Source organism: Cynocephalus volans, chromosome 2 (genome assembly GCF_027409185.1).
Source record: "Cynocephalus volans isolate mCynVol1 chromosome 2, mCynVol1.pri, whole genome shotgun sequence".
Lineage (NCBI taxonomy): Eukaryota > Metazoa > Chordata > Mammalia > Dermoptera > Cynocephalidae > Cynocephalus > Cynocephalus volans.
Window position 1 is genome coordinate 197,172,740 of NC_084461.1, and position 26,276 is coordinate 197,199,015.

The 26,276-nt window shown below is 42.4% G+C and overlaps 1 protein-coding gene and 1 pseudogene across 1 annotated transcript; both read right to left on the reverse strand.

The window, feature by feature from the left end:
* Window positions 1-526: 526 nt before the first annotated feature.
* On the reverse strand, window positions 527-2,327 carry LOC134370736 (transcription factor IIIA-like; annotated as a pseudogene).
* Window positions 2,328-4,833: 2,506 nt separating this feature from the next.
* On the reverse strand, window positions 4,834-22,994 carry LOC134370737 (2'-5'-oligoadenylate synthase-like protein 2). The gene is made up of 6 exons (XM_063087736.1): window positions 22,809-22,994; window positions 12,152-12,440; window positions 11,154-11,329; window positions 8,065-8,306; window positions 7,262-7,403; window positions 4,834-5,307 (listed from the first exon to the last, which is right to left on the reverse strand). The coding sequence occupies exons 1-6, from the start codon at window positions 22,992-22,994 to the stop codon at window positions 4,834-4,836; spliced, it is 1,509 nt and encodes a 502-aa protein (XP_062943806.1).
* Window positions 22,995-26,276: the final 3,282 nt, after the last annotated feature.

Genomic DNA, 26,276 nt, shown 5'->3' on the forward strand with positions numbered 1-26,276 from the left:
TTCTGGGTGTGTCTGTAAGGGTGTTTACAGAAGAGATTAGTATTTGAATCAGTAGACTGAGTAATGAAGATCTGCCCTCACTGTGTGGGCAGGCATCATCCAATTGTTGAGGGCCTAGATACAACAAAAAGGTGGAGGAAATGTGAATTTGCTCTCTCTCTTCTGCAGCTGGGACATCCATTTTCTCCTGCCCTTGGACATTCAGATTCTTGGGTCGTTGGACTCCAGAACTTACACCACTGGCTTCTCTGGTTCTCCAGCTTGCAGACAGCATAATATGGGATTTCTCGACCTCCATAATTGTGTGAGTCAATTCTCATAAGAAATCCCCTCTTCTATACCTACATATACATCCTAGTGGCTCTGTTTCTCTAGAGAACCCTGACTAACACAATCCAGTTGTGCCTGATGTTATCTACCTCTGGACTCTTTTCTTTGTTTTACATCAGGGATTTTAATTAAAAAGATACTTTTGAGAGAAAATAAGTTACTTGTCTGTAGTCCTCTCAAAAAAGCAATGTGTTATTTAATTGGGGGCAAGTATTGCAACCGTTGAGGGCACCTTGTCTTCTATACACAGTAACTCTCCATTTTTAGGCAAAAATAAGCTTTGCTCTTTTTTTTTTTTCCTTTTTCTTTTCTTTTTAGGAGGGATATGTCCACTGAGACAAGATGCCAAACTCCATTTCTCATGAGATGGTTCTTCTTGTCAGGATCACGCACAACAGCATGCCCTAATGAGACTGTTTCATTGCAAACATTTTGCCATAGCCAGTATGTTCACACACAAATGGGTGCTTTTCCTCATGAAAAGAGAGAGCAGGCTCCGGAGATGAAACACAGTTGTGTAGGATCTACCACAATCTTCCCTTGGACATCTGCATAAATGCTTTTCTGACCTATGAGTTTTCATAGGTTTCTTAAGATAGTTTTTGCACGTAAATGTTTTCTGGCATACTTCACATATTATTTCCTCTTTGTGGGTTTCTCTCTCATGTTTCAGAAGTTTCGTCTGTGTTTTTGCCACAAAAGAACATCCTTTTTTGACACATATAGCCCTCAAGGAACTTTGCGTGTCTTTTCAGCCCACTGGGTGAGCAAAGTATTTCCCACATCCTTCCTGGGTACGCTTGAAGAGTGCTTCATTGCTATGCTGGCACTGATAGAGTTTTAGCTAGTGATGTTTCTTGAAGGTCTTCCTATAATCTTCAAAACTGCATACAATATTGTCTTTGCTGATTTTCATGTCTGTGTTCAAAATGTTTCCCCAAGTTTGATTTTGTGTTGAATTTTTGATCATAGCCACTAGTTACCCGCACAGTCGGCTTTTCCCCACTATGAGTCCCGTGACGACTCAGATGGTAGTCCTTGATGAAGGCTTTGCTACACTCTTCAAAGTCACAAACAAATGGTCTCTCCCCTGTGGGCTTCCAGGCCTTGTTGTAATTGATGCTGCATTTGGGGAAGGAGCAGATGAACCTCCTAGTGAGTGTGGGGGGCAGGGGGCCTGGGCTCTTACCAGCTGCCATGAATGCATTGGTAAGGCACCACCATGGCGATGGAGGCCAGCACCTTGGGGCCTCCACGCCCCAGGCCAGGTGTGCAGCCTATAGGCCATTACATTCTACTTATTTTTCCTTAGATTAATTTGAATTGGGTCTCTGTCACTTGCAACCCCAAAGGTTTTTATGATTCAAGAATGAATGATCTGTAAAGACAAGTGGGCAGAAAGTTGAAGGCATGTACTAGGCTTAACCATGGGTTTTAGGCTCGATAAAAAGGGAAGAAATTTCAATGTGCAGAGGAAAAGGAAAGGTCAGTAGTTCAAGGTCCTTTCTCCTTGAAACCCTAGGCTTTCCTTTTCTGAATCTCTTCGTGGAGCTGGATCAAATTTGGTTCCTCCTGTTCTCCCCCAGTGACAGGGGGCTCATGCTAACTCATACCAGCCTGTTTCCCACAGGCCCCCCAAGTCCACAGAATTGTGAACATCTCTTGTTTAAAGGTAGACAATCTAGGGAGCCCCTTGCCTGATCATTGTCATAATTCATCTCCCTGGACGAGTGCAACAACCTTCTAAAGTAAGTCTCCGCTCTTGTCCCCCTGCCCTGACACCCATTCTGTCAGTTCTTGGTCATGTCAAGCTCTTTTCTTACTCCTGGGTTTTGAGGATCCAACCCCATCCAGATGTAGTTTTCCCAATTTGCTTTTTATAGCCCTTATCAAAATTCTGCTCTGGTTCATTTATCCTTTTATAAAGTCCATGTCTCATGCTAGAATGTAGAACAAAATCGCACCTACCAGTTCAACACAGCAGCTATAAGTTCCATTCTTGTAAGTTCCCTTCTTGTCTTAGCCCCCAGGCATTCAATGTTTTTGTATCACATTAGCTCATATCGACCCAGGGCCTTACAGTTTATAAGTGTTTTCGCATTCATCATGTGATCCTCACAATGACCTTGTGAGATGAGTTTTCTGTTCCATATATGAGGGAGTTGTGGTCAGTGAGACTGATAACTTGCCCAAGGACTTACTGCTAGGAAGTGGCAGATCCAGGGAAGGAGGAATAACACATGCAAGGACTTAGAGGAGAGAAATTGTGATACATTTGGGAGACAGCAGGTTGCTCAGTATAGAAGTGAGAATTGGAGTATAGAGCATCGGGGTGCAGGAGGGAGAGCTGAGGTCCACTAAGAGAGGCAGCATCACATAGTGGTTAAGACCCCAGTCTCTGATATACAGGAGCTTGAATCTCCACTCTGCTACTTAATGACTGTGTGATCTTAATCAAAACCCTTATATCACCCTGTCTTCTGTTTCCTCAACTATAAAATATGGCAATGGTTATTAATCTAATTTTGTTGTCAGCATAAAATGAATACCAAGTGCTCTGTGCTATTCTTGGCACATAGAAAATGCACAAGACATAATAGTTCACAGTATCCAGAACTCATAATCTGATCGGTTTAGCCCAGCCAATGGGTTTATTCTATCCTGGGTCAAGTGACCATCCATGGTTTAATCAGCTGTGACCAGAAAGTGAAGTCATTCGGTGTGTACAAGATTACTGAAGGTATTGCAGAAGGCTAACAGGATAACCTAGAACTCAGGGCATGTACCTATGGGTGAGGCCCAGAATAGGTGGGAGAGAAATGTATTCCTTCCAGATGATGTATGAGAACTCTAGGATGTCCCTGCTGAGATTGTCACGGTTTCTCTTTCAGAGAAGTTGCCCTCTGGGCAGTCCCTATCCTCCAAGCCTCAGTATTCTCATCTGTAAAATGGAGGAGGGTTGTTAATTCTATTTGTCCATCCAACTTCCAGGGTGGCTGAGAGGATAAGAAGCAAATGATGTAATATCTACAGAGATTCTTAGTGTAAATGCCATATAAGTAGATAGAATTACTAATTTATTGAGGAATATAAAAAAGAATTTTATTGAGTTCCGGAAGCATATCTTAGTCAAGACTCTTGGAGCAGAAAAGACACCCACTCTGATTCACTCAATGAATGGCTGCTCACTCATTTTAGGTTGATGAAAAGGTATAGGGGGAGTTTGATAGGAAACAAGTCAGGACTAATAGCATCCTGGTGATGCTTCACTCCCCAGGGATGGCTCTTTCTTTACTAAAGTATGGGCTGTAGTGGCTCTACTTGGGCTGTTCAGCCCCCTCCAGTCTTGACTGTACTTCTGTTTAGACGTTCACCCTCATTTAACTGTACCAGGAGCTCCCTGTACCTGGCCCCACTCTCCAGGATTCAAAACCTAAGTACACCCAATGGATAGAGTCTACCCTGGGCCAGGTGATCACCTTTGGTTCAATTAAGTTTAGACAGAGGGGTAAAGGCACTGGGTATGAGCCCAGGTCTACCACTTCAGCATGGGGCTGCATAGGTGACCGTGAACATTTTCAAGGAATGAGACATAGGTTGGGGGGCACCCCAAACAATGTGGATTCCAAAATGGCACTGGACTGAGAACCTCATGAAGACAGCAGTGAAGAATTAAAAGACATTCTTTCGTTCATTCATTTATTCAATAAGCATGTGCCAAGCATTTGCACTGGGCAGCTAAGTACTGTTCTAGACCATGGGGACACAAGGAATAAAGCACAGTTTTTGTCAAGTCCCATTAGACCAGGGAGATAGATGACCCAGCAACACAATGAGAGTCCCAGGTACTTTCACAGAAGTCTGACCTGGAGGTAGGGAGAAGATAGGGACAGAAGATGATTTGGTCAGCTGTGTGGGGTTTGTAGCAGTGGCTCTCAAACTTGAGCGTGCATCAGAATTACATGGAAGGCTTGTTCAAGACACAGATTGCTGGGTCTCACCACCCAAGAATCTGGGTCAGGTTAAGTCTGAGAGAGCTGTTGAGAATTTTTCTTTCTAAGAAGTTCCCAGGTGATGCTGATTCTGCTGGTCTGAGGCCCATACTTGGAGAATCAATGACTTAGCGGTTTGAATGTTGGAAGATGAAAGCATGGGATGGGGCTGGGGGTGAAGTTGAATCAAAGTGATGGAGTTATGACCCAGCATTCAGTGTTCTGGAATTGCAAGGGCTTGGGCACATCTGGAGTGTTTCCTGAGTGGTGAGGGAAGACAGAGGAGTAAACGAGGGCTAGATTGTCAAGCAACCTGAATGCCAAGGAATTTGAACTGTATTCTGTAGGTAATGTGGAACCATTGAAGGATTTTAAGCAGGGAAGGGGTATGTTCATATTTATGCTTCAGAAAGAGAACAGTGTCTGGGTAGAAAGAGGTGAGATGGGGGCAGGGCAGCACCATCGGAGTCTACATTATGAGCAACCTGACCATGGGCACCCTTAGGGACTTTCAGCTTCTCCTGATGAGCATGATGGTGTCACAGTCTTTGATCTGCAGGTCTGCCAGTCTGCGATGATCCCACAGTTCCCGATCCTGGAACTCTAGTATCTGATACTCCACCCGAGGTCCTCCAGCTTCTTCAATCTTTTCTTTCAAGTCATAGATGGAGGCATCAGGGTCAATGGCGTAAGGCCTGTTCTGGCCACCACAGTCCTCGATGAAGACCTGGATCTCAGGAGGGAAGGTCTCCAGTACCCGGACGCTGACTTTGGAGAAGATCCTGTAATCCGCCAGAGTCCGCTGGCTGCTGAGTGGTTGCCGCCGCCCTCCTGGCTCCTGGAAGGAGAGACGCTGCTCCCCATGGAGGGCACACCTCCTCTTCATCTCTGTCTCCATCTTCCAGATGGGCCAGTAGGGGTCCACTGCGAGTGTCCAGGCCTCCTGCCCTGTCCGTTTTACTGTCACCTGGATGTCCCTTGCTCGCTGGAAGGAAGGGAGGAGCAGATAAGGATATCTGGGTGGTGATGGCTATCTCCTGTCTCCAAAGTGTCCCCCTTCTGGCTACCGATGGTATAATTTATCGCCTACTGAGACACTTTTAAAGGTAAAAGGAAGTGTTATTAATAATTATGTGAGACAGTGACATAAACTAGGATTGTCCCAGGCAAAGGAGACTATTTGGTCATCTTAGGCTTACAGGACCATTGGGGCAAACTCTGTCCTCTGACGCACCCCAACTGGAGTAACAACTGGCAACAGTTCTCCAAATAACACTCCTATGTGCAACAGTTCAGAGTCCTCACCTGTCACATGGAGAAAACATTAGTACCTTCTCCATAGATACGTGGTAGTGCTGTTGTGAGGTTAAATGATTCAGTGCAGGTAGGACTCTGAGATGTACGAAGGTACTTCAAAAATTTCATGGAAAGATTCATATTATCTTTTTTTTTTCTTTTAAAAAAAGATGACTGGTAAGGGGATCTCAACCCTTGACTTGGTGTTGTCAGCACCACGCTCACCCAGTGAGCCAACTGGCCAGCCAACTGGCCATCCGAACCCATGGCCTTGGTGTTATCAGCACCGCACTCTACCGAGTGAGCCATGGGCTGGCCTCATATTATCTTTCAATTCTATTTTTTCCATGAAGTTTTTAAAGTATCCTCATATGTTCAAGGATATTCATTGTAATGGCAAAAGTCTAAAAGCATCCTAAAAATCTACCAGTAGGGTACTGGTTATACAAATTAAAGTACTTTGATTCATTGAATTATGATGTAGCTGTTGAAAAATTGATTGGATCCAGGATGACTTTATATTCTCATATGTGTGGGACAGTCCTGGTGTATGTCCCTTGTCCTGGCATAGTAAACATCGCCTCATTTCATGTTTAAAAGTGTCCTGATTTGATCTTTATGTTACATGGTTATGCCTATTAAGTCTATAGGTGACGATATGAAATTGTCTTTAAGATAATTTAATTTAGTAGTTAAATAACACATAGAATAATAATTTAAATAAAGTAAAAATTAAAAAAACAAAACCAGGAAGTACTTTCACACAGACATGTGCTTGTGTGTGTATATGGCCTATTCATGGAAGGAGATGCACGCAATTGATAAGTGAAGATCTGGGAGGGGGCAGAACTGAGAGATGAGGGGGTCGGGATGAGAAGGAGGCTGACTTTAATTGTGTACCCTTTTCAAAAGTTTGATTTGATTTGATTTTTTTTTTTTTTTTTTTGTGAGTCTCCTGGTCCATTGGACATTCCCAGCAAACAGGACATGGCTGGGTGGTGGCAGGTCCTTCTGATAGATTAGTTACTTGCATTGCTTCAGTTGCTTCAGGGTTGCCTTTGAGGCCAGACTCACAATTTAAATTCAGGATATGAAATGCAGGATTTCTCTGGGAGTGGCAGGTTGGGGGCAATTAGATCTTTCAGGGAGTTAGCATAAGCAGAGTGCTGGTCTCTGAACCCTGGATTCTTATTAGTGTTCAGACCCTGGACTGCTGTGATCTGTGTGGGAAAAGCTATGCAAGAGGATGCTGTGCAGCTGCGGTTGTCAGCAGTGGAATCCTATGATCCCTACTTACTGCTTTTGGATACATCTATTAAATCTCTTATTCTAATAGCAAGAAGTTGAACTTTTGACAACCATAATAGGGGAAACATTACTCCATAGAATATATATATATGAGTAAATTCTTCGACTATATTCCTCAAATGGCTACAGAGCAGGGCAGAAATTGCCCATTTTACAGGTGGAAGAACTGGGGCCCAGGCATTTGCAGCAGAAGGCAGAATTGTACACTTGGTTGGCTGGAATGTCCACATGGGAGGCGTTGCCTATCCCAGGTGCTGTGGCAAGAGTTGGGAGGATTTATGTGAAATTAAAGGGAAGTCAGAACTGAGTCATGACAATGGGCTGGGGAGTCATACCTGTACATGCCAGCCCTGGCGGGGGTCTTCAGTTCTGCGGCAGGCCTGCTGCAGGCAGTAAACAGCCTCTTGGGCCGCCACGTCCCATCTTTTTTCTCTTCCCAGGTTGTTGGTGGGGTCAGTTGGGTCTAAGATAATGGGCCTGGGAGAGACAATGGGTGCGAGTCTCTGTCACACTCAGGACTCTGGTCTCTGGCACTCAAATCTATGGGATTGTGCATGGCTCTGTATAGGGAGGCCTCCCTGCAAGCTGAAGCTCTTGGTTCAGGATTGAAGATGTAACCCAAAGCTGGCCCAATCTCAGAGATTTTCCTTGGAATGCTCACTTCTGTACAGGAAAGTATGTATCCAGACGACAATCTTGGAACTGATGCACTCGTGAAGGAATTTACCTGAATTCAATGGTAAAGCCCTGAGAAGGGCAGAGCTGAGCAATTCACAGAATGGGACCCTGATGATATAGTGAACATCCGGATCACACCATACCTGAAGCTTATTTTATCTTTAAATTTTTCAGTTACAAAAGCCAATCAATTCTCTTTCTTTTTTAAGCTGTTCGAGCTGGACTTTTTTTTTTTTTTTTTTTTTTTTTTTTAAAGATGACCGGTAAGGGGATCTTAACCCTTGACTTGGTGTTGTCAGCACCACGCTCTCCCAAGTGAGCCACGGGCCATCCCTATATAGGATCCGAACCCTTGGCCTTGGTGTTATCAGCACCACACTCTCCCGAGTGAGCCACGGGCCGGCCCTTGAGCTGGACTTTCTATTCCTGCAGCTGAAAGTAATGTAACCAACACACTCACCTGTACTCTTTCAACTGTTGTTTGATAAAGTTTCTGACAATCTCATTCTGGAAATCATAGAGCTTGGCCCAATATATGCAGATGTCTTTATAATCTCTGAGGAGCTCCATCACAGCTACAAACCCTTCATCCATGTTGAAGTTCTCACTTTTGTCTGTACCCATCTCCCAGGCAAAAATAGTCAGTAGTTCCAGGGCATATTTTGGGGGCAATGCTTCTCGTCGATATTTACGTTTCAAGTTCTGGAAAAAGGGGTGGAGGGGGCAGAGAGAGGGAAAGAGAGAATCCCATTGATCCTTGAACAACATGGATTTGAATTGCATGGGTCCACTTACACATGGATTTTTTTCAATAAATACATTGAAAAACTTTTGGGTAGGTATGTCATTAATGAAGGACATACCTAACCAAACAGATAAGTAGCCTACCTAACAGTAGGCTATTGGCTGTTAAGTAGTTAAGTTTGGGGGGTGTCAAAAATTACTCTTGCAGCCAGCTCCCTGGTTTCTCTGGGCTGCCCAGGTTAGGGCCCCACTATCCTGCCACCCCCACTGCTGCCCTCCCTGAGCCGGAGTCCTGCCCGGGCCGCTCCATGCTTTGCCCTGAGGCTTGGGACATGACCTCCGTGGAACACAGCAGGTGACCCTGATAGCCACCCCTTGACAGCGCACTGACCCCTGACCCTGCAGCTGCCGTTTAGGGGCAACTTTGAGGAGATTGAAGGCCACAGACCTTATTCCCACTGGTCTGATTAAACCTTATACAGTAGATCTGCAGGGCTGAGATGCTAGAGGACAGAGAGTGTCACCCCCTAAACCTATGACCCACCACCATCTTTGACTCTCAGCCCAGGTGCCCTCTCTCATCCTTCCCATTCCTTCTCCCACTCCTCAGTTCTAGGCACCCTGACTCCACCAATCCCACAAAGCTCGATAAGTACCAAGAGATCTACAAAAAAAAGTTATACTTGCATTTTCCACTGTGCAAGGGTCAATGATGCCCCTAACCCTTGTGTTATTCAAGGGTCAACTGTATATGACATTGATGTTCTGGGAATTTCCAGTCACTCTATTGCATTACGTAGTACAAGACATGAAATGGCTTGGGGATCTAGATCTAGGGCTTATGTTCTGAGGCCATCAAGATTTCAATAAAAGAGGAAGTTGGGGTCTCTTATGGACTTTCTGAGCGTTATCAATCCATGTTATTCAGTTGGAATATTTATTGGAAGGCAATAAAATATAGTGCATATAGGAAATAATCAAAGAAAACTAAAACATATAGACACACTGAAAACATAAAACAAAATCAGAACAAATTGAAAGATGGAGGGGAAAGAGAAATATGTGAAACATGAAATTCCTCCAAAATTGATTTAGAAATTTGTTGCAATCTCAGTTAGAATTCCAGTGGTGTTTTTAACAGGATAAAATTATCTTAAGATTCATATAGAAGAATAAATGTCTAGGACAAGCCAAGAAGATTATGAAAAAGAAAAATAGAAAGGTTGATATTTGTCTTCTCAGATACATCATACGAAGCAGTTGTAACAAAAACAGTACACTTTTGGCATAGAAATAAACAATTGTAAAGTGTTTAGTGACAGAAGAGATAGTCTAGAATTAGTCTCCAATAGATATGAGAATTTAATAATTGACAAAGGTGGTACAAGGGTACTTCAAAAAATGCATGAAAAGATTCGTATTACTACGAACTCTATTTTTAATTCTATTTTTCCATGAACTTTTTGAAGTATACTTGTATTTCAGTTCGGTGGGAAAAAATGCATAATTCAATAAATGCTGCTGGCATAACTTGTTAGCCATATTGAAGAAAATAAAGTAAATAAAAGTGACCCCAATGTGATACCATATCCCAAAGTAAGTTACAAATGGAATTAAAGTATATATTAAATATATTGAAGACAAATTAAGAGACTATATATATATATATATATATAGTGGGTCTGATAGGAAACCTCTCACTTATAAAAGAAAGTCAGACATATTTGTCTATGTAAAAATTAGAAATCATTATGTTGTGAAAGATAGTATAACTAAGTCAACGAATGGATAATATATTGGTAAAAATATTTGCAACACATATGAGAAATAATGGTAAATATCTACCATTTACAAAGAGGTCTTACAATTGATAGGAAAAGACTACTCAAATTACATTAATAGGTAACTCCCAAAAGTTCAAGTCCAAAGGTCAATATGAAAATGTATTTTTTTAAAGGTGGACTACAAAAACAGTATGCATGATATGTTTCCATTGATGTAAGCTGTATACGCTAGATGCGTACATATAGATTTAAAGTGTGGCATGAAAGAATAGCCCTAAGAATGTTATCGGTATTATCTCAGGGATTTCATGTGAATTTTACCTTCTTATGTTTTTTTGTATAGTTTGAATTTTTTATAAAGAGTCCATTGTAATATTCAGATAATCAGAAAAAAATAATTATTACTATGAAAAATATTTAGTATTGTTGATTAAGAGCACAAGTTCAAGAGTCAGACTCCACTGTGTTCAAATCTCAGCTCCACTTTAGCTTTTGAGTCTTGGTTTCGTCATCTCCAAAATGGGGGTAATGAATAATAAGTACATTACAGAGCTGTTGGAAAAACCAGATGAGAAAAAATATGCAGAATACTCACCATAGATCATGGAATATAATTAACACTGAATAAATGGTAGCTTTATTATTAACGTTGGTGTTTGTTTTTGTTATTATCAGAATTGCCTGAGGTCTGAAGCCCATTGAAAATCATATTGTGTTCATCAGGAACAATTTAACTACACTTGAGGAATGTGTCATTGGAACCAGGAAGCTCTAAGCAGGACATTATGCTTCAGGAAATAACAGAGTCCAGCAACAACAAACACCACACCACCAACAAAACATTGCCCAATGCCCATTACAAATAGCTTCCAATTTTACTAGTTCGCCTGCCCTACTTAACTTGCCTCCTATCCTTAGGCAATTAGGTTTTTTCCACTTTTCCCCTTTTTAAAAAATGCTGGGATGCACCCACCCTACTCTTCCCCCTGTCCTTGAACCTCCCAACCCAGCACCCACAAACCTGCATGTACCAATGCTTCACCAGCCGCAGAAGGCTCTTCAATTTAGTAGGGCAGCTTTTCACAAAGTGCCTCTGCAACTCTGTGAAGCTTGGCCAGAACTCCCCAGGGCGGCTGGTGTTGGTTATTAAATTTTCATAGATTTCTGGTGCTGGTTTAGAGTCTGGGCAAAAGTGTCCTAGGAGAAGAAAAGTACCTGTCAGGAAAACCTACCCTTTGAGGTGAGCTAGATGGAAAAAAAAAACTACTGAGCACAGTGTATGCATAAATTGTTTCATGCAAACCTCACTACAGCATTATTTTTTCCATTTTACAACCAAATAAGTGGAGGCCTAGATATTTTGGTAGAACATACAAAAGCCACATAGATTTTAAATAACTCACATTGACCAAAGACTTACCATGTGTCAGGCACTGAACTAATCTCATAGAATCCTCAGAATAGCTCCACAAAGTAGGTGAATTTAAGTGGAGCTATAGGAAATTGCCATTTTTGTGGGTCATATATGGCTAAAAATTGTCAATTTCCTACGGTTCCACTTAAATCTGTTATTATTATCCTATTTAACAAGTCGGTAGGCTGAGTCCTGGAGGTGTTAAATAGTTTGCCCAACGTCATGCAACTAGTAAGTCTAGGAGCCAAAATTTGAAGACATTAAGAGCTTTGTTTTAGAGATGATCCCAATCCAGTTCTGACTCCAAAGACCTTGAAGTGCCTGTATGACTTGGTGTCTTCCAGAGGGTCAGAGAGGAATCGCCTCCTTGGGTTGAGTGGGAATCTATTATTTGGGAGAAGTCCCCTTTGCCCCATGCAACATTGGGACATGGCAACACATGCATTTACGGGAGGACTTCATCTTCAAGGTATAGCTCTAGTCCCACCTCCCCCCAAAAGACCAATCTCCACTTTCCCCCCAGCGGTTTCCACTTTCCCAAACCTCTGCTGAGGCCAGGTTGGTGAAGGAGCCCTTACTAGTTTCCAATCTATTGCTATCTTTACCCAAAGCATCAAAAGCTGGGAGCACGTTCACCCGAAAGGCTTCACTGCTCTTCCTGGACTGGATCCAGAAGGACAGGGAGCGAGGGGACTTGGCCCTCTCTCTGTGCTGGACCACAGTGATGTTGTAGGCCAGGCTCTCGCTGCAGTAAACAAGTTTCGCCTCGATGAATCTGATGATGCATCCTTGGAGCTGTGCCTGGTCTTGGAAGCTGGAGAAACAGCTCAGGAACAGAACCAGGTCCAAGTCGGAGCTGTAGTTCAGCATTGTCCCCTTGCCTGAGGAGCCGCCCTGTGGAGGACCACAACGCTGAGCTTTACCTCCTCTGATGCTTTGAGGTTGGGAGTAAAGTCCCGAGGCACCCATGTGAAGCTGTTTGCACAGGTTCCAAAAGGAGCCCTTACTCTCCATCATACACCATGGCCTCTGTTGTGGGTGTTACTACATCTTTCCATTGATTAGAAAAATTAAATACCTGGTAAATGAGCAAAGAATATAAATGAAATGTAAAACTGCATTTCTCCCCAGGCCCTAAACTCCTTCTTCAAAGGCAACCACAGTTATCAACTTTTTACATATTATTCCACAAAGGTTGTACGTTGAGATCTGCACTATCCAGCATGGTAGCCAAGAGCCACATGTGGCTATTGAAATTTAAATTAATCACAATGAAATGAAATAAAAAATTCAGCTCTTCAGTCACACTACTCCCATTTCAAGTGGCTGTTATACTGGACAGCACATACGTAGAACATCCGCCTCATTGTAGGAAATTCTATTGGACAGCTCTGGCCTGAACAAGCATATTTTTGTAGATATGTTTCGTACACACGTATTTTGTATGTATAGATGCACGTGTGTATGTCCAAAAAATGGTTTAGACTTTTACTAACTCACATTTTGGAATAAATATAGATCCAAAGGGGGTTGTAAAGATAGTACCGAGGGGTCTGGTGTGTCCTTTGCCCAGTGTCCCGCAATGGTCACATCTTACATAACTATAGTAGAATATCAAAACCAGGAAATGGACACTGATACGATGTGTGTATTTGGTTCTGTGATGTTTTATCATATGAATAGATTCCTGTAACCACTACTGCAATTAAGATACAGAATCATGCGTCACTGCAAGGGTCTTCCTTACACAGCTCCTCCACAGGCACACCCATCTCCACCCTCCCTGAGCCCTGGAAACCACTAATCTGTTTTCCATCTCTATAATCTTGTCATGTTATATAAATGGAATCACCTGGTAAGTGACTTTTTGAAATTCATTTTTTCCTGCACTTAGCACAGTGCTCTTAATATCCTCCTACACTGTCACATGTCTTTTTAAAAAAAGTTTTGTTTTTAAATGACACATAATAATTGTATATATTTTGGGGGTGCAGCATGATGTTTTGATGCATGTATACATTGCATAATGATCAAATCAGGGTAAGGAGTGTATCTGTGCCCTCAAACATTTGTCATTGTTGTGAGAACATTCAAAGTCCTCTCTCCTAGCTATTTTGAAATATACGCTAAATAATTGTTAACTATAGTCACCCTACTGTGCACTAGAACACCAGGACTTATTCCTACTAAATGCACCTTTGTACTTGTTGACCAATGCCTTCCCATACCCCCCTCCCCCACTGGGTGTCTCAGTTTCTTCCACCATAATCAGGTTATTCAAGTTTTGACTTCAGTCTCCAATCTGCCTGCTATAATTTGTTTACTTTTCAGAGTCCTCAAATACTTGTTTTTTGATGTCTGTCCAGAGTTTTAATTGTAATTTTTGAGTAAGATAGTTTGTGAGGGGTTTACTCTATCTTGGCTGGCACCAGAAGTTTACAATATCTTTTGAAAGAAATATATTTATAAATACATATGAAGGAAAATATTTTCTAGTTATTTATAAACATTTAAAATGTGATCATAGTGCACTAAAATGTAAATAGTGCTTATCTATGAATAGTAAGGCCATTCATTTGGTATTTTAAAATTTTTCCTTATTTTTTGACTATATATATTGCTTGTATAATTTAAAAAATCCACAAAGCAATATTGACCTCAGATTCCTATGTAATCTTAATTTAGACATTGGGTTCCTTAACCTGAGGACACAGAATAGTAGAAAAGAAAGAATATGGGTGTCAGATGGAGTTGATGATTAAGTACTATAACAGACATTCTTGCAAAAATTACTGCTGGTCTCAGAAGACGTTTCAGGCCACTCATGGTAGGAAATCAAATGTGATTAGCACATTTGACTTTAGAAAAATACAGCACTCTTATCCTAATATGTATGGATAAAACCAGGGAAACTAGATGGAACTAAGAAAATTTAGTGCTTAAAAAGGTTGACAAAGGCAGAGAGAAAATAAATGGTAGATTATGTGCAATGTGCAATGTACCTCCTTCCTCCTAATGCAGAAATGAAATGTGATGAAAATATGTCCTTCCTGCCATTGATTGTTTACCAATGTTTGTTCAAGTAGAGTCTTTAGCTCCATAGATACTTTGTTCTACACATTTTCTGTGCTGCTCAGAATACATGGAGATAGTTATTCTAGGGTTGTTTCAATTTCTGGAAATAGAGATCGTTGAGAGAGCAATAGGTAAAGTAATTTCATTTTTCCTCTATAGACAAATAGTCTCTACAGGTACACAAGTACCTGTAAAAAGTGGGCATAGGAACTTCAACATCTGGGCATTTGGAATAACATAAACGGCATGTCTCTCATTCAGACAGCACATTTGAATCCACAGAAGAGCTTTATATAGAACGTATGTTAAAATACTTGAACACCTTCAACCCTATCCTTGAGAGAATATGCATCTCCTTTCTGGTTCTGATGGGGATTTCCTCTTTTTGGCTTCAGATTCTGAAAGCAAAGATGTCGATACAGCTCTGCTGCAGAGGAGCGCTACAGCAAGTTCAGATGTGTGGAAGTGTCAGAGCCCAGACGTGCAAAGTTGTACCTTTTTAAGCAAACACAGGAGCTTGAGTTTCTTCAGTTTTTGTTTTGAAGCTCATAGTTTGCTAACACTCCTGAATATTTGGTTTCAACTCTTTATTTAAAGAATTTCTAATGCTGCATGTCCTTCCTTTCCAGTCTTACCCTCAGCAGCCATTACCACTCCCAGGGAAAGCTTGATTTACTTAAGTTAATGTTAGAAGTTTTTTATTCTAGAAAAACAAGTAAAATCTAGACTTATGGTCACTTTTGATTTAGGATGATATTTTAAAAGTTGAATCACAATTAAATACTTTCCCAAGAGAAACCATGCCATAAATAGGTGTTGGATTACATGGTCAGACCCTAAAAACCCACTGAACCCATAAAGTACCCTCTGGTATTACCTAATTGCTAGGTAGTTTCTAATATAACCAGTCAGTACTATTTTAGAAGAAATCATGGAAGATTATCTTTAGAATGTGGGGTTGGAGTTTCTTAAACAAGAAACAAAAAGTATAAATTTTACAGAAACCTGCTATCCAGATCCTAAGATGGCGGTGGCTGCGGCGGTTGGAGCAGAATAGCTGAGGTGGAAAAGGTGGCCACTGGGCCTTAGGCAGCTGGGAAACTTGTGGACCTTCCTCTTGCCGTCTCTTACGGGAGGACCGCTGCTGGTGGCCGGTCGTGGGGGCTGACTGCCACTTTGCCCTTGGCAGGAGAGGCTGCCTCATTTACAGGCAACAGCTTTGAAGTATGGAGCAGAAAAAGAACTGTTTCTTAGCTGCAAAAGCGAGTCTCTAAACAGGGAACACAGCGCCGGGGCTGCTGTTGATGCTGTCAGGATCCCGGAGGCCAGGGCCACGCTGAAGGTGGCCAGCTGCCCTATTCAGGATTCGAGGTTTCAGGCCGGCATAAAAGAAGATTCCTGGGAGCGCCCAAGCTGCGCCGCGGGACCGACTGAGCAGCCCGAGGCGGCGGCAGCCGAGAACCGGGACGACGACAAAGCAGAGGCAGAGAGGGAGCCGCCCGACCTGGCACAACCCTGTGAGTGACCCCCGGCCCGGCCCTGCTCGGGAGGCGGACACCAGCCTGGCCTCTGCCTGCCCCACCAGGCCACTCACCGGCCTCGGGGCTGCCTCCATTTTCTCAGGTGGTGGCCGCTCCGGACCGGCTTGGCCAAGCCTGTCCTCCTCGCCTGGTTCGGCTCTTCACTGAGCCTTCCCACTTGCTTGCCCCGGAGTGGGGCTTCCTGGGGCCTGAAGGCCGGCCTCCCCTCCCACTCCCTCCACGGTTCTCTGGAGGGGCTGGTAGCGTGGGGCATCCCCGGCCAGCGTTGGGAGGGCAAGGAAGTATGGGCTGGGCCAACTGTCACTCCACCGCACCCTGGGCTCCGGCTTCCTATAACTTCCTGTTACCGGGAGGCAGATACCATCTCTGTGGCCACCAGTTCAGAAAAATGCCTAACCGATTTCTGGTTAGGAATAGTGTGGTTGGAGAGTTCCCAAGTTTGCTTGAACCTGCTGGAGAGCTGACTGCGGGCAGGCACTGGACTCGGTCCGCGCCGGGGGGGATTCAAAGGAGAACCGTGTGCTGTGGGCTCCTCCCCCGAGGAGCTCACGCTCTGGTGTGGGAGATAAGACAAGTACACAACTAACCGCGATACCAGGAAGAAGGTGATAAGTCCCAAGAAAGATCTACACAGTGCTACAAAGGCACCCAGAGCGACCGGTCGTCTGCGCCTAGCAGAAACCTGGTAGACTTCCTGAGCTAGGCGGTGCCGAGCAGGGTCTTGAAGGCCCAGCTGATAGACAAGGGTTGCAGAAGACACGTCCCAGCCCAGCCCAGTGCGGACAGAGCAGGGGGACATCTGGCTAGGGAGGCGGAGACTCGACAGAAACCACACACCCTGTGGGGTCGCCACTGCAAGATCCAACAGCCCAGGCCAGAGCGCACGGAACAGGGAGAAGTCCTGCACGGGAAGTGGAAGCTCAGCAGAGACCAAACACCCTGCGGTACCTCCCCGTGATCCAGCAGCCCAGCAGAGTCCAAGCTGACCAGAGAGGTCGCTCCCCGGAGAGGCCCAAGACCCGAGGCAACCACACACACAAGACACTAGAGGCCAACTGAGCAGTCAGGGAGGTAGCCATACCAAATTGGGAACCACAGCAACATCTTAGTTAGTCAATAGTCTCTGTGAAACCCCCTGCCACAATGAATAAACATAAAAAAAAAGATACCAGAAATACAAAAAATCAAGAAAGTACACCACCAAAAGTTAATAAATCTCAAACTCTAGATCCTATAGAACAAGAAGCCCTTGAAATGACTGACAAGGAATTTTGAGTGATAATTCTAAATAAACTGAATGAGATACAAGAAAACTCAGCTAGACATCATGATGAAATGAGGAAAAGTATACAGGACCTGAAAGAGGAAATGTACAAGGAAATCAATGTCCTGAAAAAAAAATGTAGCAGAACTTGCTGAACTGAAGAAGTTATTCAGCGAAATAAAAAACACAATGGAGACTTTAACCAGCAGGCTTGTCGAAGTTGAAGAGAGAACTTCTGAACTTGAAGATGGGCTATTTGAAATAACACAAGCAGACAAAAAGAAAGAAAAAAGAATCAAAGACATTGAAGAAAATCTGAGAGAGATATCAGACAACCTTAAGCGCTCAAATATCCGAGTCATGGGTATTCCAGAAGGGGAGGAAAGCAGAGATTGCATTGAAAACATATTCAACAAAATAGTGGCAGAAAACTTCCCAGGTATAGGAAAAATCACAAATCTTCAGATCCAGGAAGCTCAACGATCTCCAATCATATTCAACCCAAAAAGGCCTTCTCCAAGACATGTTATAGTCAAATTGGCAAAACTCAGAGACAAAGAGCGAATCTTAAAAGCTGCAAGAGAGAAGTGTCAAATCACCTATAAGGGAGCCCCAATCAGGCTAACATCAGACTTTTCATCACAAACCCTAACAGCTAGAAAGGAATGGGATGATATATTCAAAATACTAAAAGACAAAGATTGCCAGCCAAGAATACTCTACCCTGCAAGGCTATCCTTCCGAAATGAAGGGCAAATAGTATATTTCTCAGACAAACAAAAACTGCGGGAGTTCACTACCACACGACCACCCTTACAAGAAATCCTCAAGGGAGTACTGGGTTTGGTTCCTGAAAAATAGCTACCACTGCCATAAAAACCCAAGAAAAATCAAAACCCACTAGTATAATAAAAATGGCATTCATGAAGAGAAAACAAACAAACAAAAACGCTATCTACAACCTAAGGAACCAACAAACACAGAAAACAAACAGTAAATCAGAAAGCAAGGAACAAAAGACACCTAAGACAACCAAACAACCAATAAAATGCTAGGAATAAATCAACACCTTTCAATAACAACTCTTAATGTAAAAGGTTTAAATTCCCCAATCAAAAGACACAGACTGGCTGACTGGATCAAAAAGGAGGACCCTACTATATGCTGCCTACAAGAGACCCACCTCACCCATAAAGATTCACATAGACTAAGAGTGAAAGGATGGAAAAAGATTTACCATGCAAACAGAAAAGAAAAATGAGCTGGAGTAGCTATTCTTATATCTGACAATATAGACTTTAAACTAAAAACCATAAAAAGAGACAATGAGGGACACTACATAATGATAAAAGGACTGATGCATCAAGAAGACATAACAATGATAAATATGTACGTACCGAATGTTGGAGCAGCCAGATTTATAAAACAAACTCTATTAGACCTAAAGAAGGAAATAGACACTAATACCATAATAGCAGGGGACCTGAACACCCCACTGTCAATATTAGACAGATCATCTAGGCAAAGAATCAGTAGAGAAACACAAGATCTAAACAAGACTCTAGACCAATTGGAATTGGCAGATATCTACAGAACATTCCATCCAACAACCTCAGAATATTCATTCTTCTCGTCAGCACATGGATCATTCTCCAGGATAGATCACATATTAGGTCACAAATTAAGTCTCAATAAATTCAAAAAAATTGGAATTATCCCATGTATTTTCTCAGACCACAATGGATTAAAACTAGAAATTAATAACAAACGAAACTCTGGAAACTATACAAACACATGGAAATTAAACAGCATTCTACTTAATGACATAAGGGTCCAAGAAGAAATCAAGCAGGAAATCAAAAAATTTATTGAAACTAATGAAAATAATGATACATCATACCAAAACCTGTGGGATATTGCAAAAGCAGTATTAAGGGGGAAATTTATTGCATTCAATGCTCACCTCAGAAGAATGGAAAGATGGCAAGTGAACAACCTAACACTTCACCTTAAAGAACTAGAAAAACAAGAACAATCCAAACCTAAAGTTAGCAGACGGAAAGAAATCCTTAAGATCAGAGCAGAACTGAATGAAATTGAAACCAAAAAAACAATACAAAAGATCAATGAATCAAAAAGTTGGTTTTTTGAAAAGATAAATAAAATTGACAAACCATTAGCATGGCTAACAAAAAAAAAGAAGAGAGAAGACTCAAATAACAAAAATTAGAAATGAAAAAGGCGATATTACAACTGATTCATCTGAAATACAAGGAATCATTCAAGACTACTATAAACAACTATAAGCCAACAAATTTGAAAATCTGGAGGAAATGGATAAATTTCTGGACACACACAAGCTCCCAAAACTGAACCATGAAGACGTAGAAAATTTGAACAGACCAATAACAATAAAGGAGATTGAAGCTGTTATCAGAAGGCTCCCAACAAAGAAAAGCCCAGGACCAGATGGATTCACAGCAGAATTTTACCAAACAATCAAAGAGGAATTGACACCGATTCTTTACAAACTATTCCAAAAGATTGAAATGGACGCAAATCTCCCAAACTCATTCTATGAAGCAAACATCATCCTGATACCAAAACCAGGTAGAGATATAACCAAAAAAGAAAACTACAGGCCGATATCCTTGATGAATATAGATGCAAAAATCCTCACGAAAATACTAGCAAACAGAATACAGCAACACATACGTAAAATTATTCACCACGATCAAGTGGGATTCATCCCAGGGATGCAAGGTTGGTTCAACATACACAAATCAATAAATGTGATACACCATATTAATAAAATCAAACACAAGGACCATATGATCATCTCTATAGATGCTGAAAAAGCATTTAATAAAGTTCAGCACTCATTCATGACAAAGACCCTCTATAAGTTAGGTATAGAGGGAAAGTATCTCCACATAATTAAAGCCATATATGATAAACCCACTGCCAATATCATCCTGAATGGGCAAAAGCTGAAATCTTCTCTTTTAAGAACAGGAACTAGACAAGGATGCCCACTCTCACCACTCCTATACATAGTGTTGGAAGTACTAGCCAGAGCAATCAGAGAAGAGAAGGAAATAAAGGGCATCCAGATAGGAAAAGATGAAGTCAAACTGTCCCTGTTTGCAGATGACATGATCCTATATATCGAACAGCCTAAAACCTCTACAAAAAAACTGTTGGAATTGATAAATGATTTCAGCACAGTAGCAGGATACAAAATCAACACACAAAAATCAGTAGCATTTCTTTTCTCCAATAGTGAACATGCAGAACGAGAAATCAAGAAAGCCTGCCCATTTACAATAGCCACCAAAAAAATAAAATACTTAGGAATTGAGTTAACCAAGGAGGTGAAAAATCTCTGTAATGAGAACTATAAACCACTGCTGAGAGAAATTAGAGAGGATACAAGAAGATGGAAAGATATCCCATGCTCTTGGATTGGAAGAATCAACATAGTGAAAATGTCCATACTACCCAAAGTGATATACAAATTCAATGCAATCCCCATCAAAATTCCAAAGACATTTTTCTCAGAAATGGAAAGAACTATCCAGACATTTATATGGAATAATAAAAGACCACGCATAGCCAAAGCAATGCTGAGCAAAAAAAAATAAAGCTGGAGGCATAACACTACCTGACTTTAAACTGTATCACAAAGCTATGATAACCAAAACAGTATGGTACTGGCAAAAAAACAGACACACTGATCAATGGAATAGAATAGAGAATCCAGAAATCAACCCACACACTTACTGCCATCTGATCTTTGACAAAGGCACCAAGCCTATTCACTGGGGAAGGGACTGCCTCTTCAGCAAATGGTGCTGGGAGAACTGGATATCCATATGCAGGAGAATGAAACTAGACCCATACCTCTCACCATATACTAAAATCAACTCAAAATGGATTAAAGAATTAAATATACACCCTGAAACATTAAAACTTCTTAAAGAAAACATAAGAGAAACACTTCAGGAAATAGGACTGGACACAGACTTCATGAATATGACCCCAAAAGCATGGGCAACCACAGGAAAAATAAACAAATGGGATTATATTAAACTAAAAAGCTTCTGCACAGCAAAAGAAACAATTAACAGAGTTAAAAGACAACCGACAGAGTGGGAAAAAATATTTGCAAAATATACATCTGACAAAGGATTAATATCCAGAATATATAAGGAACTCAAACAACTTTACAAGAAGAAAACAAGCAACCCAATTAAAAAATGGGCAAAAGAGCTAAGCAGGCATTTCTCTAAGGAAGATATCCAAATGGCCAACAGACATATGAAAAAATGCTCAACATCACTCAGCATCCGGGAAATGCAAATCAAAACCACACTGAGATACCATCTAACCCCAGTTAGGATGGCTAAAATCCAAAAGACTCTGAACGATAAATGCTGGCGAGGTTGCGGAGAAAAAGGAACTCTCATACATTGTTGGTGGGACTGCAAAATGGTGCAGCCTCTATGGAAAATGGTATGGAGGTTCCTCAAACAATTGCAGATAGATCTACCATACGACCCAGCTATCCCACTGTTGGGAATATACCCAAAGGAATGGAAATCATCAAGTCGAAGGTATACCTGTTCCCCAATGTTCATCGCAGCACTCTTTACAATAGCCAAGAGTTGGAACCAGCCCAAATGCCCATCATCAGATGAGTGGATACGGAAAATGTGGTACATCTACACAATGGAATACTGCTCAGCTATAAAAACGAATGAAATACTGCCATTTGCAACAACATGGATGGACCTTGAGAGAATTATATTAAGTGAAACGAGTCAGGCACAGAAAGAGAAATACCACATGTTCTCACTTATTGGTGGGAGCTAAAAATTAATATATAAATTCACACACACACACACACACACACAAAAACCGGGGAGGGGGGGAGAAGATATAACAACCACAATTACTTGAAGTTGATACGACATGCAAACAGAAGGGACATTGGTGGGGGGGGAGGGGGAAGGGAAGAGGGAGGGAGGTTTTGGTGATGGGCAACAATAATCAACCACAATGTATATCGACAAAATAAAATTTTTTTAAAAAAAAAGAAAAAGAAACCTGCTATCCATGTTCCACCTGACTCCCTGGCACTCAGAGTTGGATCCCAAATCATCAGCATTGTCATCATCACCCTTCAGACTTGTAGAACAATTTACTGCTTAAGAGCACTTTTCCACACTCCATCCCATTTATTGCTCAAAATAAACCTGAGTTAAAGAGGAAAAAATGAGGATCAGAGGGATAAAGTGACCCATCCCCCAGGGTCCTGCAGTCCAATGGGGTAGAGCTGGAATTTGAACTCCAGGGTGCCCAAGTGCTTATCTTTACCACCTTCAGCACCTTGACTTGATCCCAATGCAGTTTATCATGGAAGCACTGATTCTGCAAGAACTGCACGATTCTCTGCACAACATCCTTCACTTGCTTCTTCCAGTCCCTCTGGGGCTGAAGGTTCTGCTCTATGAAGGCATCCAACCTGTCCCCAGGGGTCTCATACAGATCCTGAAAGGGTTCCATCTCTGCAGGACCAGGCTGCCCTTTGGAATAAATTCTCTCTGCTTCTGCCCAGCCCTTTAAGGGGCATCTTCTAATCTTTCTCCAGCAGGCTAAAGGACTGCAGAGAGGGAAGGAGACAGTGTGGGACAGAGGGAGATTTATCCTCCTCTCTTTGGGATGAGGAGAGGGCTGGGGGCCCTTCCTGGCAGCACACTACTGCTCTCTCCCTGGGCTGCCTTAAAGTCAGTAGCCAGCTCTTGTTTAGTTGGAAACTGAAACTGAAACTCAGCTTTCTTCTTTTTTTTTTTTTTTAATTTGAAATTGAAATTTGTTGAGAAGAAATTGCCTCTTTCTGTTTAAGGCTGCCAGGAAAATGGCTCTGCATACCCTCTCCCCCCATGGGCCTCCCCACAGGCTCTCAGTTTGGGAATTTTCTAGAATGTCCTGGAGCTGCCTGCCTCCCTGATCTCCCCCCACCGCCCTGCCATTCCCCATTTCCTGCTGCATGGAGAGGAGACCCTGATCCCCGGTGGGAACTGGATCATGTCTGCTTCTGGGGTCAGGAGGTGCTTACTATCTGGAGTGAGAGGATGAGGGGCTTTGGCTGAGCCTGAGGGGTCCTGAGGCCAGGGATTGACTGAGCAGACATACACACCTTTTATTGCTTGTTTTGTTCCTTATATCTAGGTGAGCCCCCACCTCTCTCCCAATAACCCATAGGAATGACAAAACAATGATGTGGCTCAAGCAGGCTGTCTAAAACTTAGTTACTCTGGGGAAAGGTCTTATGATCCCAGGTTGACATCCCACTCCTAAGTAAAGAATTTGTGTAAGTTCTGGAAATTGTTGATGTACCAATTGACTTATAACCTACTGACTTTATGTGACAGTGAGCTGTTTTTGAAAGTAGCCGAGGCATGAAGTTTACTGCCTTTTCTGCACATAGACATTTTCAGCCTATATGTCTGTAACCTGTAGCCAATAATTGTAACTTGTGCATTTTACCCACCAATGAAAATGGGACAACTCCAGTGTGAGGAGTCCCCCTCACCTTTCCGAACTTTCCTATAAAATCTTTCCAGCCTGTAACAGATTTTGGAGCACTGCCCAACTCTGTAGGCTTGCGTTTCCAGGGTCGATCCTCAAGTTTGGCTTCTGATAAACCTTTATAAAATTATTTCTGCCTCGACAGCTTTAATTTCGGTCCATGGGAAGGAGGGAGTCTTTAGAAAGTTGTCTTCAGAGGGGCTGTTCTCTCAAGAATCTCATTTCGAAGAGCAAAGAACAGTTTGGAGAAGGCACATTGCCTTAAAAGATCTCAATTAATGCAAATTTTGAAGGCCTAAAAAGGTGACCCTGATGAAATCCAGAAAACAAGGGGCAGAAAAATGGAATTCAGGTTTAATCATTTTTCCTCGGAATATGACTTATATTTGCATGTGTGGATGGTGTTGTTCACAAGTGTTTTAACAACCGTTTTAAGAAAGAACCCAACACTGGTGTGGTGGAGGTCATAAATATACACCTGCCGGATGCACTTAAAAGATATCCTCATGCCACATGAATGCATCACAGCTGTTTGTCAAGAATTTCAAGATTCAAAAAGGCCTGTCTCTCATTCTGCTCGATGGACGAGAAGATGCTGGGTTCTGGTAAACATGTCATTGTGACATCTTGTCAATTTTCCTTTCTCTCTGCTAGGTGGTGCTCTATATCCACCTATAACAACTACCATTTCTAGTTCCTAGGATCCCACTATGGAAGAGACAGAGGTGATCTTGTCAAACCTCGGTTTGTAGAAGGTGAACTGAAGACCAAGTGTTTTCCAGGGCTCTTTGACATTATGGTAATGACATTAACTCTGATAGCTATAACTTGTCAAGAACTTAGTATATGCCAGGCTCTCTTCATGGATTAGCTCCTGTAACCCCACAGGACCCTGTGCTGTAAGTTCCCACCCCCCTACGTATGAGGAAATTGAGTCTCAGAGAGTTTATGTGACCTGTCCAGCGTCTCACACCACAGAAGAGGATGGGCTGTGACTCAAACCCACATTCCCTGATTCTAAATACCAGAGGACCACTGCCTAAGGCAGTTGCTATTTACTGAGCACCTCCTATGTGCTGGGCACTGGGCAAGGCTTGGAGGATACAGAGATGAATAAGACAGACAGATTCTATGGGTGGTTTGTCATATGTCCTTTCCATTGTGAATCTTCAGGGTGAGACCCATGTGGTCCCAGTGGCTAGCACAGAGCTTGCCACACAGTGGGGCCTCAGTTAAGATTGACTGAATAAATGAATGAACCATACCAGATTGCACAGGAAGAATTAGCACTTCAGTCTTCTATTTTTTAGTCCATAAAAGACCTCCACAAATGGCGGAGGACAGCGGATTTCCTGATGACTTTCTACCTGTCCAATTAAGGCATTCATCAAGGGTTCCCATCTTTGGGTCTGTTGGCTCAACCACACTGGACCATCCCAAAGGTCTCTCCCGGTTGGGCAATGCCCTCATTCTGTGGATGGCGTTTAGGATTACCTTTCCCAGGAATAATTGCTTCTTCATTTACCCCAGTGTTTCTCAACTTCTTTGGAGTCATACACTGTAGAAAATATGATGAATACTGTGCCCCCTCCCCACAAAAGGACGTTTATGCCTATATTTTGCATATAATTTCAGGGTCTTCCTGGACTCCAAGTTAAGAATCTCTGCTGTGGAAAATTCTTGAAGACCAAAAGACATCCTAAACCAGAAGAGTCACATCTCAAATAAGGAATTTATTTCTTATTTGAGATGTGACTCACTCAAATAAGAGACCCGTGGCTCACTCGAGAGAGTGCAGCACTGGTAGCGTCGAGACTGTGGGTTCGGATCCTATACAGGGATGGCTGGAGCGCTCACTGGCTGAGCGTGGTGCAGACCACACCGTGCTGAGGGTTGCGATCCCCTTACCGGTTAAAAAAAAAAGGGGAGGGGGATTTATTTGTTCAATCCACACATTTTTATTGAATTTCCCCCACGTGCCACGCACCGTGCTGGGGGCTAGGGATACCACCGGGAACAACTGCAGCACTCACATCAGTCGGGAGGCAGCTCTTGGGCAGCAGGGGGTCCAGTCAACTGGCCTCTCAGCTCTCAGGCCACACTTGGGTCTGGGGTTAAGGTGGTTCCCACCTTCCTCGTAAGCCTGTGACATTTTCTCCCTCATAGCTGCTATTTTACAGCCTTGTGCAGGTAAAGCCAGGGGAAGCCTGGATAAGGCTGAATGATTTTTCACTGGTAGCCACATTCTTTAATGCT